This window comes from Tupaia chinensis, unplaced genomic scaffold (genome assembly GCF_000334495.1).
Source record: "Tupaia chinensis unplaced genomic scaffold, TupChi_1.0 Scaffold149184_1, whole genome shotgun sequence".
In the NCBI taxonomy this organism is placed as follows: domain Eukaryota; kingdom Metazoa; phylum Chordata; class Mammalia; order Scandentia; family Tupaiidae; genus Tupaia; species Tupaia belangeri.
In genome coordinates, this window is record NW_006209032.1 from 1950833 (window position 1) to 1967512 (window position 16680).

Sequence of the window (16680 nt, forward strand, 5' to 3'; positions counted from 1 at the left end):
TCCAAAAAAAAAAAAAAAAAATTAAAAAAGAGGGAAGTTATATGTAATCCAATGTAATATAAAGAAGATTATGATAAAAAAAAAAAAAGATTTAATGCCATTTTCCCTGTTAAAAAAAAAAAAAAAAAAAAAAGATCTCAGTAGGAGGATCCGGAATTTTTGTACAGGCCACGGGAACCTGAACACATCATCAGCTGTTTTCTTTAGATCGCAGAAGTGAGGAGCAGCACAAGAGGACAGAAAGTCCTGTATGTTACAGGTGTGTGACAACCTGGTAAAGATCCTGGCTGTGGGAGAGGCCGGGCTTTAAACAGGAATGTCCGGCTTCTCTGAATGTGGTATATGTTCAGACCGTTCACATTCCAGTGTGGGGACCAGCAGATGGCGTAATGGTTACTGCGCTGGACTCCCTCATAGCCAACCGTGATTCGAGTCCTGCTCCTCTCGGGGTTTTCGGTACACACACATGCGCCTGATGTGATTTTTAAGCTAAGTCAAGGACTCAAACGACAGTTGACCATGTGGGAGTCCAGTGCCTTAACTACCATGCCACCTGCTGGCCCAAAAGCTTTCTCATGTAATCCCTGACTCAGTGAGGTTGGGAGGGCTTCAAAAACACAGTGACAGAACGTGAGCCACTGAGCTCTGCCGAGAGTGTCCGCAGTCCTTCTGAGTGCTGTATTAGAGAGGGGAAATGTTCCGATGAAGGGTGCCTAGACTTACATCACAGAAAGTGTGAACCAGAGCTGGCTGCGTGGTTGAGGAGTATTCCACATGGTTGACAGCATGGTTCGATTCCCAGCCCTGGTGGCTTGGAAGAACATGTCGTGTGTGTCCCAAATCCTGACAGGATGGAGAAACGGAAGGGAAGGGATTGCAGTGTGACTTCCTTCCAATGGGGATGGCTTTCTCCCCTCCTTCCAACACCTCTCTCTCTCTCTCTCTCTCGCACGCCTGTCTACCCCTCACTTCCTTGGACTCCCTTCCCCTCTCTCTTATGGAAGGAAGGAAAATAAATAAACTTGAAAACAGAAAGAAAACAGAAATTCTCAACCTGGTGATACATCACCATCAAGAACGTAGCGTATCTACATGAACTAAGAGGAAAAGAGTTAAAATGTATTAAAAGAAGTTCCGGGCTACCCAGTGGCCTGGTGGTTAAAGGGCTGGATCCAACACGGCCGACTGTATGGCTTAAAAAACCCTGGGCATGTGTGTGCGCGAGGGAGAAGAGAACGTGGCGTGGCTACCCCAGGGAGTGCTTTCTCACCCACCCCTCTCTCTCCATCTCTCTCTAGCACGTGTGTCCTGAGCAAAATTAAATATATACATATATCTTTTTTTTTAAAGAATTATTTTACTTAACTTTATTTATTATTATCATTGTTATTTTCCAGTTTGATCAGAGAGAGACATAGAGAGAGAGGAAGTGAGAAAGCAAGCCACCAGGTCCGAGACTTGAACCATGGTCGGCCATGTGGGAGTCCAGCGCCCTTAACCACCACGCCACTTGCCAGCCCTATACATATATCTTTTAAGCTGTAAAGGAGTGTGAGCACCGTGACCGCCTGGGGCCCTCATCCTCCCTCTGTGCCCTTCGCTGTTCCTGTTAGTGCCCCCACAATGTGCTCATCATCGGTCTGGTCACAACTACTGTGAGAGGACTTGAACGAGTTCATGAAAGGTGGAAGTAGAGTAGGAATGTGTTTTGGTACAAAGATTTTAAAGCCCATGCAGTGTTGCTTCATGGCAGGCACTTTCCGGAAACTTTCTGAAGAACCCCCTAGTACACACATCCCTCAAACGCGTGAGTAGGTAGCATGTATCCGCATCCCTGGAAGTTCAGAAAGGCCTCCCCTTCTCCCTGACTCCATCTCTGCCCTGACACACAAACGGTTGTCAATGCATTTTTCAAAATACAAAGACTCCCAAGACCACACAGCTTAACAGAATGACAAGACACAGATCCCCAAATATTCTGGAAGCATATGTGTAAGCCACACTCACCTTCATGGGGTTTTCGTCATATGTTGGGGTTCCCAAGTCCATCTCCGCTTCATGCTCAAGGCTGGCTTCGTCTCCTGGGCTTTCCCAAGTCGGGGGATCCCACTGAGTCTGCCTAGAAGGAGGTAAGAACAGCCATGCTGTCACAGCTACAAGGCAAAGAACCCTGGCATCGACATCTCTGTTCATACATAGAAGGAGACTTTTAAAGTTTGTGGAAAAAATGGAATTAAAGCATTTTATTTTTGTGCAAGAAAACTTTTTGAAATAACATGCATTTTATCTTTTTTAAAAGAGTTATATTAAATCTATTTATTTATTTGTTTATTTTCATTTAACCAGAGAGAGAAAGAGAGTGAGAAAACAAGCTGCCAGGTCCAGGACTTGAACCATGGTTGGCCATTTGGGGGTCCAGTGCCTTTACTGCCATGTTACCTGCTGGTCTCGTTAACACACATTTTCTATGAACCTTTTGAAGGCCCCCTCATATATAAATACATGTAATGAGACATACAGTAAGTTGTAGTTTGCCAGAGGGCATGTGCATTTACTAGAGAAACAGAGAGCTGGGGAGCAGCTCCCGACCCATGAGGGGGAACCTCCAACGGGGCATGGTCGCACCATAAAGCCTTCCTCTCCCATTTCTCTCTCGTTTTGGGATTTGGGGCACACATACACGTGCACCCAGCACACTTTTCAAGCTCCCAAGGTCATGATTTGAAGTGTATGGTTGGTCATGTGTGATCTGGTTCCCTTCACCCCTGGGCAGGCCCCCGAAATAACAGAGCTCTATATTGACAGGAAAAGCTGTTTACAATAGGTAATAAAGCAGACTGTAAAATACCCTCACAATTTACGTACGACTGTGTACTGATGAGTACACACATGTGCATACACACATGGAGAGCACAAATATTCACATGAAATTATCTAAGAAAGCATTTTTTTAAAAAAAAATTTAACAATCACCAGTCAGATGGTGGCATAGTGACTGAGACCGCTGGATCCTACGTGTTCAACCTCATGATTCGAGTCCTGGACCTGGAAGCTTGAGGAACACACTGAGCACGTGTTTGTCCAATATTCCAAAAAGAGAGAGGAATGGAGAAGGGACTGCGTGTGACCACGCCCATAGGGGTGCTTTCTCCTCTCCCTCTCTCTCTGGTGAGCAGATATGCCTTCTGGAGAAAAAAAAAAAAAAAAAGGTAATTCTTCTTTCTTTCTCTCTTTGGAGAGGTTTTTACTATCGGGCGCATGCGCTCACCAGAAAGACAGAGAGACAGCGAGACAAAAAGCAAGAAATCACCCACCAATCACATCTCCTCCATTCTCCTCTTGGGATCTTGGGCACGCACGCACACGCGCCCGGCGTGAGTTTAAGCCACCGGGTCCAGGACTCAAACTGCGGTCGACTACACGGGAGTTCAGCGACATAGTCATTATGCTAACTGCTGGCCCCCTTTCTTTCTTTTCAATTTGCAGAGATAGAGGTCTATGTGCTTGCCAGAGAAAGGAGGGAGAGAGAGAAAGAAGTACCTCCAGGTTGATGGCCATGCTGCAATTTCTTCTCCTCCAGCTTGCCTTTTGGAATTTTGGGCATGTATGCACACACACCTGGCATGCCTCCAAGCCGCCAGATCCAGAACAGAACCACATGGCTGGCAATGTGGGATCCAGCTGCCTCAACCTCTACACCAGCAGCTAACCCAATAAATTAGTATTTTATGTGTAGCAGTTGTTGTCAAACCACGGCCCATGGACCACATCTACCTAGCCTGCTGCCTGCCTCTATAAACGGTCTCACTGGAACACAGACATACCCACCCCACAGTCTATGGTCACTTACGGGACAGCGGCAGAGCTCAGTAGCTCTCGAGTGGAGACTGCCTGGCCAGCAAAATTAGAAATACTTATTTTCTGGCCTTTTATAAAAAAAAGTTTTACCATGATCTTTGATATCTACAATGACAGAAGAAGTTACTACCATTTTTAAAAACTTTCTTAATGACGGGTCCAGCAATTGGCGTAATGGCTATGTCATTGGACTCTCATGTCGTTGACCGCGGTTCAAGTCCCGGTGGCTTAAACTCACGTCTGGCACGTGTGCGTGCGTGCCCAAGATCCCGAAAGGAGAATGGAGGAGAAGGGATTGTGGCATGGCCATCCCCCCTGGGGGGTGATTTCTCACTTTCTGTCTCTCTCTGTCTTTCTGGTCAGCGCACGTGCCCTATAGCAAAAACCTCTCTGAAAAACAAAACAAAACAAAAAAACTTTCTTAGTGGGCTGGGAAGTGGCATAATAGTTGAGGGTGCTGGATTCCTCAGCTATGGCCAAATGAGGTTCGAGTCCCAGAACTGGAGGCTTGCTTTCTCACTCCCCGCCCCACCCCCGGTCAAATTTAAATAAATAAGTTAAATAAAATGATTTTTTTTCAAATAAAACTCTCTTAGTTTTCTCTTTCAAATTAAAAGTACACCAAAATAGATCTAAAAAGGACCAAAAATCTGACGCTTGACACACTGTTAAGTTATGACTCTGGAAGCCCAGCGGCCCTCTAAGCACGGTGGAGAGCTAAGGCAAGAAGCTGCTGCGTGTAAAGCCCCCGCGGGTGGCACCTCCCTCTAGCACGTGAAAGCACACTTGGGGTCCCCACACTGCCCCCTTACCTGGTGATCACATGGTAATAGTAGATCTTCCCCTCCGGGTCTCGGGCTGTCTTCCAGTTGGGAGGTAAGACTATGGTTTTGGGTTTGGGAGGAGAGGGGGGTGGCAGGTCCAGGAGGTTATTTGTCACAACCATTTCAGGCTGGAAAGAAGAGACACAGGCTTCTGATTAGCGACATCTCCTTAAACATGGCCAAAAGCACAAATGGCCCACTTTACACAGTATGCTACAATACAGCTATTTCTTCTTTTAGAAAAGAGAAAAGTACAATCTGGGAAGGGATTAAAGAGACAGACAAAATACAAAGAACTTTAGGGATCCATCAGAAAACTGGTTCCCAGTTCACCATCTAAGACATCACATTAAAAAAAAATAAAGATATATTTTATTTAATTTTAGTCATTGTCATTATTTTATTTTATTTTTTTGAAGTTGACCAGAGAGAGACAGAGAAAGAGAAGGAAAGTGAGAAAGAAAGCTGCCAGACCTGAGACCTGAACCGTGGTTAGCTATGTGGGAGTCCGCTGCCTTAACCACCACACCACCTGCCGGCCCCCTAAGACATCACATTTTAAAATATTCAGTCATCAAAGGCTAAATAGCATATAACAACTTCAATTAGCTTACAAAGTTTTAGATGTGCCTCTTTTTATTCCCAATGACCCAAAAAGCAAATATGACAGGTCATTAACAATTTTTTAAATCATTATTTTATTTAACTTTATTTATTTTAATTTGACCAGATAAGGTGGGGGGAGAGAGAAAATTGAAAAAGGAGCCGGCCAGGTTCGAGACGCGATTGGTGGTTGGCCATGTGGGAGCCCAGCGCCTTTAACCATCACACCACCTGCCGGCCCCAAGAACATTAACATTTTATCCAGTAAGGTTTTTTTGGTACTTTTCTGTGGTTTGAAACCTCCAAATTATATATATTTTTAATTGTAATGCCAGGGCCAGCAGGTGGTGTGGTGGTTAAGGGCACTGGATTCCCACATGGCCGACTTTGGTTCAAGTCCTAGACCTGGCAGCTTGCCTTCTGGCTTTTCCTCTCTGATCAAATAAATAAATAAAGTTAAATAAAATAATCCTTAAAAAAATTATAGTACCACATTTTGAAAATCATAAAGACCTCGTATTATTGTTACGGACTTAAACGTGTCTTCCCAAAATTTACATGCTGAAGCCCTAACCCGACTGTGACTCACCGGAGAAGGCCCTAATAGAGGTCGTCAAAGAGGTCATGAAGGGGGAGGACCTGTCGTTCTAGTGTCCATACAGCTAAGAAAAGGAAGTGACACCAGAGGAGCTCACAGAGGACGTGCCATGTGAGGACACAGCAGGAAGGCAGCCATCTATGAGCCAGGAGAGAGTTATCAGAGGAGCCAGCCCTGATGACATTCTGATCTGGGCTTCCAGCCGCTCAACTGCAGGGGAATTAAGCTCTGTTGTTGGAGCTTCAAAGTGTTCAGTATAGCAGCGTTCGCCACAGCACCCCGGCAGACGGCGCAGTCCCCGTGAGGGTACTCGGTACTCTGTCACAGCACCCCGGCAGACGGCGCAGTCCCCGTGAGGATATATACCCTTACTTGTTCCTTCCATGGAAGTCAATACATGAAAAATCTTTTTTTTGGCCTTTCCTCTGCTCGACCCCAGGTGCTCACTGTAGCAAACATGGGTAGGAGCAGACTCGTATCCCTACTTCATCCGCTGGGCTCTCCCGGCCCACTTTAGCCTTTGCTTCTCTCATGTCCACAGCCCTCTTACCAGCCTTTACTGACCGCTTCTCTCTAAACCTCGGCGTCGTGACAGGGCACTCCAAGTCATTCAGTACTTACTAAATTACTAATTCTGCAAACCCTGAACCCTCCTCAAACCTTGAACCCCACTAGACGCTGAGGACTTTGAGCATTATACATCGTGACTGTCATCTGTCTCCTGGAATGTCAGCTCGTAACAGCAGAGACGTTCATATTCAAATGCCTAGAAGTGCCCCACTCGTAGGAGGCGCTCGAGTATTTGCTGTGAGCATGCACTGTCGTGTTCCCAACTTTTCTCATGCAGGATTCTTACTCCAACCACCCTGCCCAAAGTCACCGTACATCGCCAGGTAGCTGCAGGAGTCTCTTCCAGAACTGTCCATGTCCCCAATCGCTAATCTGACTGGTTATTCTCTGTTTAGTCTTTCAACTGCTTTCTGTGGCAGCCTCTTATTTCCCATTTTATCCCAAACAGGAACCCTTCATCAGACCTCACCACATCTCTTACACGTGTGGGGTGTCCCTCACTATTACATGTACTGCACACGTAGAAGTGAGTACGTCACCTCCCACGGTGAGCAGTACGCCATGACACTGTAGTACTCAGTGTGTTCTAACAGCTACTACAGAGACTTACTACTCAGGGACCTGTAGATGGTGTAACGGTTACAGGTACTGCACACGTAGAAGTGAGTACGTCACCTCCCACGGTGAGCAGTATGACATCACACTGTAGTACTCAGTGTGTTCTAACAGCTAGTACAGGGACCTGTAGATAGTGTACCGGTTACATCACTGGACACCAGATAGTTGACTATGGTTTGAGTCTCAGACTTGGCAGCTAAAAACTCATGCCAAGTGGCTAAGAGGTGGTATGGTGGACTCCCACATGGCCAATAGTGGTTCGAGTCCCATACTTGACAGCTTGCTTTCTCCCACCCCTGCCACGGGTCAAATATAAATAAATAAATAAATAAATTTAAATAAAGTAATTCTTTTTTTTTCAGAGAGGTTTTTTTGTTGTAGGGCTCGTGCGCTTGCCAGAAAGACTGAGAGAGACAGAGAGACAGAAAGTGAGAAATCACCCCTCAGGGGGGATGGTCACGCGGCAATCCCTTCTCCTCCATTTTCCTCTCGGGATCTTGGGCATGCACGCACACACGCCCAGGGTGAGTTTAAGTCACTGGGTCCAGGACTTGAACCACGGTCGACTACGTGGGAGTTCAGTGACATAGCCATTACACTAACTACTGGTCCCAATAAAGTAATTCTTAAAAATGAAATAAAACTCATGACAGGTGCCTGAGTAAGCACACCCAAAATCTCTAGAGGAGAATGGAGGAGAAGGGACTGCAGCGTGGCCATCCACCTGGGGGGTGACTTCTTTCTGTCTCTGTTTCTCCTGCTAGTGTACGTGCCCTATCACAAAAATCTCTCTCTAAAAAAGAACGTTATTACATAGAGAATTCATAATTAAGTATAAAAATACAAGACTAATCAGGGGTAATTAACAAATAAAAAGGATCCTAGGAGAAAGAGATGTCAATAAATATAACTACATTCCATAGGATGAAAATATTTGGGGGGGGCGGCAGGTGGCATGGTGGTTAAAGGTGCTGGGTTTCCACCTGGCCAACTAAGGTTTGAGTCCTGGATCTGGTGGCTTGCTTTCTTGCTTTCCCTTTCTCTCTCTCTCTGGTCACATTTTTAAAAATAATAACAAGTAAAATTAAATAAACAAATAATTCTTTAAAAAAATTTTTTTGGGAGAATGATTGACCGCATGACTTTAGAATACTCAAGTAAAATCGGTAACTGTATAAATTGAAGGACAAAGAACAGAATGAGGAAAAAAAAAGAAAAAGAGAAAGAAAACCTTTTAAAGAGAAGTTAGACGGCCAAGGAGAGCTTAAGAAGAGAATGGTTTCTTACCGCCTGTAAGGGCTGAGGCTGCCCGGGGGCAACGATCGCAGCTGGCTGCACGGCCACTCCCTGCGGGTGGGCGGGGTAAATCTGCTGCCCCTGGATGTACTGGAGACTCGGCTGGGCGTAGCTCTAGAAGACACGATGAAGACACCTGTAACTTCCACCCTCTTTACTCTGGTACAGGGACTAATTTCCAAACTTGCACTCTTACCGGAAGATATGCCCACAACATCTTTTTTTAATCCTAGATATATTTCAACCATATTTTGAGTCCTGAACCCGATGGCTTGCTTTCTCACTTTCCCTCTCTTTCTCTGTATCTCTCTCTGGTCAAATTAAAATGAATGAATGAATGAATGAATAAAATTAAACAATTGTTTAAAAAAGAATGAAAACCCAATGGGTGGAGAAATAGAATAGAAAGGACTGTGGTATAACCGCCCTCACTGAGGGGAACTTTCTGCCTCTCTATTTCTCTCTGGTGAGTGCATGTACTCTTTACTGATTAAAAAACAAAACTTAAACATACAAGTATTCACTCTGAAATATGAGAAAGACACTTATGTTAACACCGCATTATTTTTACTGTACGTTGTGATAGTCAAACCTGTCCTGATACTCACGACCTCTTTGGTAGTCTCTCTTCCCTCCTGTGTGACCAAACTATAGCCGAAGTGGCAACTGCACCATCTCCGAGGTTGTTATAAAAGGCTGTTGTGAACAGCCCTACTGAGAAGCCCAGGGGCAAAGAACTGAGGCCACTGAGCTGGAAAATGAGCCTCCGTCCCCCTCTAGCCTCAGGTGATTGCAGCCCAGTGAGCAGCTTCACTGGGACTTCATGGGAAATCCTGAGCCAGAACCGTCCAGCTAAGCTGCTTCAGAACCCTGACTCCTGGGAACTGAGAATTACTTACTGCCTCAAGCAGGACGGGTAATATCAACATATTAAATAGATAACAGATCTATATAAAATCCATCAATAAATACAAGTGATCAACGGCAAGACTTACCCTCCTTGCATCAGATTTAATTAACAACAAGACAGAAAGAAAACTTCCGGAATTAGTTACCTGTACAATTGGTGGAGTTGTCTGTGAGTAAGGTGATGTCACACCATAGACAGTTGGACACGTCTGTCCTTGATAATATATGGTTGCTTGAGACTGTGCAGGGGAGTACTGCTGCTGTACACTGACCGACTGTTGGTTTGAATCCCAGACACCGTAATTCTGTCCCTGGACTGGACCTGGGGCCGGCACCGGCAAGACGGCAACGCTGGAGTCCTGATGGACCACACCATCACTCTGGGCTACGTACTGTGAGCTAGAAACTTCCACAGGGGCTGCCACGTGTGGTACCACTGGCACTGGTGGAGGTGCAGCAAGGGGGACAGCAGAATGTCCGACCAAGGGCTGAGCATGGTCGTAGGGAACAGGAGAACACACCGGGTCCATGCTGGGTGTGGGCAGAAGCACCTTTCCAGCATTCGGGTTGCTGGGGTCCACATAGGCCTGCATTGGGTACCCTGGCGGATAGCCGACAAAGGGGTGATGAGGGGCATTATAGCCAAGAGAGTCATAGGGCAGTGGTGACGTCATCCCCAGGTTCTGCATCTGCTGCTGTTTCTGAGCCTCCCTCTGAGCCACCTCTTGCTCAAACAACTTCCGCCGCTCCTCTGTGGAGAGTTTATTACGGTCTTTAATTCGTACTTTCTTTTTAGAAGTAGGTGTATCATATCTACATAGGAAACAATAAGAGAACCATAAAACATTTCTCCTTGGGATCAGCAAACGGCATAATGGTTAGGTCTCTGGATTCCCACATGGCCAAGCATGGTTCGAGTCCTGGACCTGGAGGCTTGAAACTCACTCCAGGCACGTGTGCATATATGCCCAAACTCCTGAGAGGAGAAGAGAGAAGGAGGGATTGTGGCATGGCCCCTCCACGTCCCCAGGGTTATTTCTCACATTCTGTCTCTCTCTCTCTCTGGCAAGTACACATGCCCTATAGCAAAAATCTCTCTTGTAAAACAAAAAATTCTCCCTAAGGTAGACATAATCCTAACACTAATGAATGTTATATACTAATAAATATTATGTCTTGGAGACCAGAAGGTGACGTGGTGGTTGAGGTACTGGACACTCCCACATGGCTGACCACAGTTCGAGTCTTGGTCCTGGTGTCTTGCTTTCTCACTTTCCCTCTCTCTCTCTCTCTCTCTCTGTGTCTCCCTCTGGTCAAATTAAAATAAATGAATAAATAAAGTTAAATAAAATACTTCTTTAAATGATGAATGAATGAATGTATGTATGTTATGTCCTTCTGGGAAGTGCACATGCCGTACAGCAAAGCTAAACAAGAAGCGACAATAACAGAAAGAATGTAGATTCAAACTACTAGGTCGTTGGGAAAATCATGAGATATTCTTCTGTTTTCTATACAAAAATGTGTCATGACTTTCTTGACAACCCAGTATGTACTGTATGATGAAGGACGTTCTGAAAAAGAAAAAAACTAGGTCATAAAGCAGATGAGTGCTTTCTAGCAGTTAGAGATATGGGAGGAACTGACTACAAAAGGGCACAGTGAAACTGAGATGATGCAGTGGCTACATAATTGTATGCATTTGACAAAACTCATTAAACTGTAGGCTTAAAATGATAAATTTTACTGTAAGTAAAATTACTATAGTTGCTAATCAAATAAAGCTATTTTTAAAAAATTTATTTACTTATTTATTATCATTATTTTCCAGTCTGACCAGAGAAAGGAGAGGGAGAGAGAGAGAGAGAGAGAGGGGAAGCTGCCAAGTCCAGGACTTGAACCGTGTTAGGCCACGTGGGTTCAGTGCCTTTGACCACCACATCACCTGCTGGCCCCCAGATAAAGCTTATCTTAAAAAACGAGTTTGTGAAACAGGTGGCATGGTGGTTTAGGTACTGGACTCCCACATAGTGACTGTGGTTCAAGTCCCAGATCTGGTGGCTTGCTTTCTCTGTCTCATTTCTTTCTCTCTCTCTCTCTGGTGAATGTGCATGCCCTGTAGCAAAATTAAATAATAATAATAATAAATAAATAATTCTTAAAAAAAAAGTTTATGAAAAACTATGTGTGTGGGTTTCAAAATGTTGTTGCACTAAAATAAATTCATACTTTAATTCCATTTTTTTTTTTTTTTGGAGAGTTTTTTGCTATAGGGTATGTGTGCTCGCCAGAAAGACAGAGAGGGACAGAGAGACAGAAAGCGAGAAATCACTCCCCAGAGGGGATGGTCACGCCGCAATCCCTTCACCTCCATTCTCCTCTCGGGATCTTGGGCATGCACGCACACGCACCCGGCGTGAGTTTTAAGCCACCGGGTCCGGGACGCGAACCGCAGTCGACTACGTGGGAGTCCAGCGACACAGCCATTACGCTAAATGCTGGTTCCCTTTAATTCCACTTTTGCACAAGCTTTCTGAAGTGCTCGCCAATTTGCCGTTGCTGCATTCTTCAGAGTTCTTTTTTTTTTTTGGAGAGTTTTTTGCTATAGGGTACGTGTGCTCGCCAGAAAGACAGAGAGGGACAGAGAGACAGAAAGCGAGAAATCACCCCCCAGGGGGAATGGCCACACCACAATCCCTTCTCCTCCATTCTCCTCTCGGGATCTTGGGTACACACGCATGCACACACGACCCGCGGGAATTTAAGCCACTGGGTCTGGGACTCGAACCATGGTCAACTACATGGGAGTCCAGTGACAGTGACATAGCCATTATGCCAACTGCTGGTCCCAATAATTTTTTTTTGAGAGGTTTTTGCTATAGGGCACGTGCACTTGCCAGACAGACAGACAGAGAGACAGAAAGTGAGAAATCACCCCCCAGTGGGGATGACCAGGCCGCAATCCCTTCTCCTCCATTCTCCTCTCAGGATTTTGGGCATGCACACACACGCCCGGCGTGAGTTTAAGCCACCGGGTCTGGGACTTGAACTGCGGTCGACTACATGGGAGTCCAGTGACATAGCCATTACGCTAATTGCTGGTCCCAGTCCCAAGAATTCTTTAAAAAAAAATACTGGAGGGGCTAGCAGATGGTGTAATGGTTACATCGCTGATTCCCATGCAGTTGACTATGGTTCGAGTCCCGGACCTGGTGGCTTAAAACTCACATTGGACAAGTGTGCGTGCATATCCAAAATCCGGAGAGGAAAATGAAGGAGAGGGGACTGTGGCATGGAGATCCCCCCAGGGAGTGATTTCTCACTTTCTGTTATCTGGCAAGTGCACATGCCCTACAGCAAAAATCTCTCTAAAAACAAAAAGAAAACCAAAAAAACTGGAAAATATGGTACTATAAATATATTTATTACGATTTGATTTTCTGAATATTTTACCTTATGTTATTGATACAACAGAGTATAATACAGATACAAAACACATGTTAATTGACTGTCTATGCTACCAGTAAGGCTTCGTATCAAAGTAAGCTACTAGTAGTTAAGTTTTGGGGGAGCCAAGTTATACACAGATTTCCTTTTTCTTTTTCTGGAGAGGTTTTTGCTATAGGGCGTGTGAGTTCGCCAGAGAGACAGAGAGATAGAAAGTGAGAAATCAACCCCCCCCCGGGGGGGGTGGCCATGCCGCAATCCCTTCTCCTCCTTTCTCCTCTCAGGATCTTGGGCACCCACCCACGCACACGTGTCTGGCGTGAGTTTAAGTCACCGGGTCCGGGACTCGAACCATGGTTGACTATATGGGAGTCCAGTGACATAGCCATTACACTAACTGCTAGTCCCTGGGTTTTCTTTCTTTCTTTTTTTAAAAAAAAAGAATTATTTAATTTTATTGTTATTTTAAATTTGCTCGACAGAGACAGATAGAGAGGGAAAGTGAGAAAGCAAGCCACCAGGTCCAAACCATTGTAGGCCATGTGGGAGTCTAGCGCCCTAATGACCAATGCCACCTGCTGGCCCCACAACTCAGATTTTTAAAAATCTACATTTTGACTGATGTGGCACAGGATTCACGTGACAAAGTTTTGAAGAATTTCTTTGGAGAGTTATCTCCCACCAACCCCACTCCCCACTGTCCTTGAAAGAACTAATCTTTGGCTCCTCTAAGAGCATTTAATTATCATCAAACAGAAACCATTCAAAAATGGTAATTAATCTTCACACAAATCTATTAATTGTCATAGCTATTATTACTGTCAAAAGAGAATCCATCTTAACACTTATCAGTAAAGTTTTACACTCACTCATCAAGAAAAGTCACTAATTCCAAAAGCCCTTGGTATCCAGAATTAGCAGTATGGCCTGGATATTAATACTGGCTCAAAGGAAAAAGAATAAATAAACCCCTCACATGGGCCACTTACCTGTCATCCGGCCTTTTTGTCCCGCGCTCGTAGGCAGAGGAGGGAGGCGAGAGAGAGCCCCTTCGCTTCTTTTTCTCTTTGTTTTGAGTTTGCTTATCTGGATCTCTCTCTCGTGACCTGTTAGGAGTCTTTGGGGTAGCTGCTTGATCTCTGAAGCCGACAGCATCCCTTGCACGTTCGGTTACTAAGGGAAAAAGATTTTTAGAAAGTTTATTCGGCAGGCTTTTCTTCATCCACTGTATAGTAAAACTTCTATCCAACAGAGAGATACAGAGAGATCCAGGCTCTTCCCCTCATCTGCCCAGCCCTGGATCTGGATGTGACGCAGGGTCTGGCGTGAGCGTCCACATTACTTACTGAAGTCGCTTCCACGTGTGTCCTTTGCTTTTTCCCCGCTCAACACTCAGTTCAAGCCTTCGCTATTTCTAACAAGTTTTGTAAGCACATGCATGCGAGTTATTCCTGTCACTTCAGCAAGGCAGTTTGCTTGTCAGTTTAAAATGAGAAAGCATTCAACTGTCTCTGTGACGTTCCGTTTTTTAATTTACAGAAAAGCAGCCTGACGTGCTGAGCATAAAAACCTCAACAGGAAGTCTCTCAAAAAAATTTTAAAAAGAATTATTCAACTTTATTTATTTACTTATTTTAATTTGACCATGGAGGAACAGAGAGAGAAAGCCACCAGGTCTGGGATGCAAACCGTAGTCAGCCAAGTGGGAGTCCAATGCCCTTAGCCACCTGTTGGCCCACACAATAATTTTATTTTTTGGAGAGGTTTTTGCTATTGGGTGTGTGCACTTGCCACAAAGACAGAGAGGGACAGAGAGACAGAAAGCGAGAAATCGCCCCCAGTGGGGATGGCCACAACGCATTCCCTTCTCCATTCTCCTCTGGGATCTTGGGCATGGACACATGCCCGGCTTCAGTTTAAGCCACTGGGTCCGGGACTCGAACTGCAGTCGACTACATGGGAATCAAGCAACGTAGCCATTATACCATCTGCTGGTCTCCCAAGTAAATAATTCTTAAGGAAAAAAAAAAAAAATTTAGAGGAGAGGCCAGGAGACCAGCAGGTGGTGTGGTGTTTAAAGCACTGGACACTCCCACATGGCCAACCACAGCTTGAGTCCTAGACCTGGTGGATTGCTTTCCCTTTTCCTTTCTCTCTCTTTGTGTGCATCTCTTTGGTCAAATTAAAATAAATGGATGAATGAATAAAATTAAATAAACAATTCTTAAAAAAAAAAAAAAAGAGGCCAGCAGGTGGCCTGGTGGATTCCCACATGGCCACCTGCAGTTCACGCCTCGGACCTGGCAGCCTGAGAATCTTACAAGTGCATGTGTGTGCATGCCTGAAATTCTGAGAGGAGAATGAAGAAGGGACTGCACCATGACCATGTCCCCGGGAGGCTGATTTCTCACTCTCCCTCCTTCATCACTAAGTCCTTCTCCAGCAGTGTGCACACTGTTTGGCCAAAACCTAAAATAAAGGCACCAGCCTATAAATTATAACTAATATTATAACTAATACAGAAAAATATTTCAGACACAGGTGATAACTTGGAAAGTTATCAAAACCAGAGAAGTGTATCTTCAAGAGAATGAATGTCAGCTTCCTAATCCAAAAACCAAATGGTTAACTTGATTCACTCACGATGCTTCTCTTTACCACGGCTGGCTCTTATCCTCACACGGTCTTCACTTCCGCGGTCCCACTGCCACCACTCCCAGAGGCTGTCCTAAGTCTTACTTATCACTGACAGAACCTGAGTCGCTCATCACCCTTACAAGTGTGAATCTCACCCCTGGACATTCTGATATAAACTGGCTGGTGTGACAGACCGCAGCTTTCTGCATGTTAGTTCCGCCACCGATGAATCAAATTGCTCTCTTCTTGGGGAAAATTTCTCATGAAATGTCTTTCACAGCACAAAGATCAACATTACTGGTTTTTCTTTTTCTCTTCTCAGAAAAACACGCTATCAGTTGTTTTTCCTCCACCTTGCAGAAGGGAGAAGTTTACACAAGTCATTCTCACAGTGTTCATTTTACTTGGCTAAAAATATGCATCTTTTTTTTTTTAGAGGTTTGAATATATTTTTAGTTCAAATTGCATTTAAGATATCCTGTATTAATGGCAGTATACCCACAAAGTAGCATCTTTTTGAAGATAAAGAACTGTCTGATAAATAAAAATAATGAGGCTGCTGTATGCATGACACGAGTAAAAAAAGAGAATTTAGGGAAGTAATGGTGGTGATGGAATAATGGTCCCCAAAATGTGACACCACGACATCATACAGATGCAGATATATGCTGTTTTACTGCTACGTCAGGATACTCATCACGAGGAGACGCGGCAGATGTCTAAGCTGTTTAAAGGAAAAAGCGAAGCATGTGTTTGCATGGCGCAAAGGAATGTCCAGATAAGTTGCAAATGGAGACAAATCTGAGTATTCCCCAGGGCGAGAGGATTCAGTTAAAATCAGTTACTCACACTTATAGAGCTGACAAGTGAGCAGGAACAATGAGAAAAGTCAACGACCAAGGCTAGAATCCGGTAAGTGGGAAGGACACCCTACAGATAAACACAATTTTCCACTGAAGCAGGTCTGCTTTTCCTTAGGGCCCAGAAGGTGGTGCAGCGGTAAATGCAATGTTGCAAGGCTGACCCATAGGAGATCCCCGGCTCCGGTTAGAGACCACTTTCTTGAGTGTGACGAGCTCACGTGTGCTTGTGGTCTGGAGCTGGCTGACGTGAGGGTAGACCATGGCAGCCAGACTCTGTTGGGGATGCTGTCTCTGCCTCTCCCTCTCTGTCTGTTGGTCTTGCTTTCTGCAAACTTCTGGAAGTCAAGGGCACTCCTAAGAGGGAAGGCATGAGGGGCAGGAGAAGGTCTACTATGGGAACGCCCTGAAGGAGGGTGGAGGTCCAGCAGGCTTCTCTTCTCTCAAGGATCAAAAGGCT

At 45.0% G+C, this 16680-nt stretch overlaps 1 protein-coding gene across 1 annotated transcript in view; it reads right to left on the bottom strand.

The window, feature by feature from the left end:
• SETD2 (SET domain containing 2, histone lysine methyltransferase) overlaps positions 1–16680 on the bottom strand; it is a gene marked incomplete at its 5' end in the record, with an annotated part of 86910 nt that overhangs the window by 5934 nt on the left and 64296 nt on the right. Inside the window, 5 exon segments of the mRNA XM_014585197.2 lie at positions 2008–2119; positions 4671–4810; positions 8359–8481; positions 9423–10089; positions 13713–13896. Of these exon segments, the coding sequence (XP_014440683.1) occupies positions 2008–2119; positions 4671–4810; positions 8359–8481; positions 9423–10089; positions 13713–13896 (1226 nt within the window).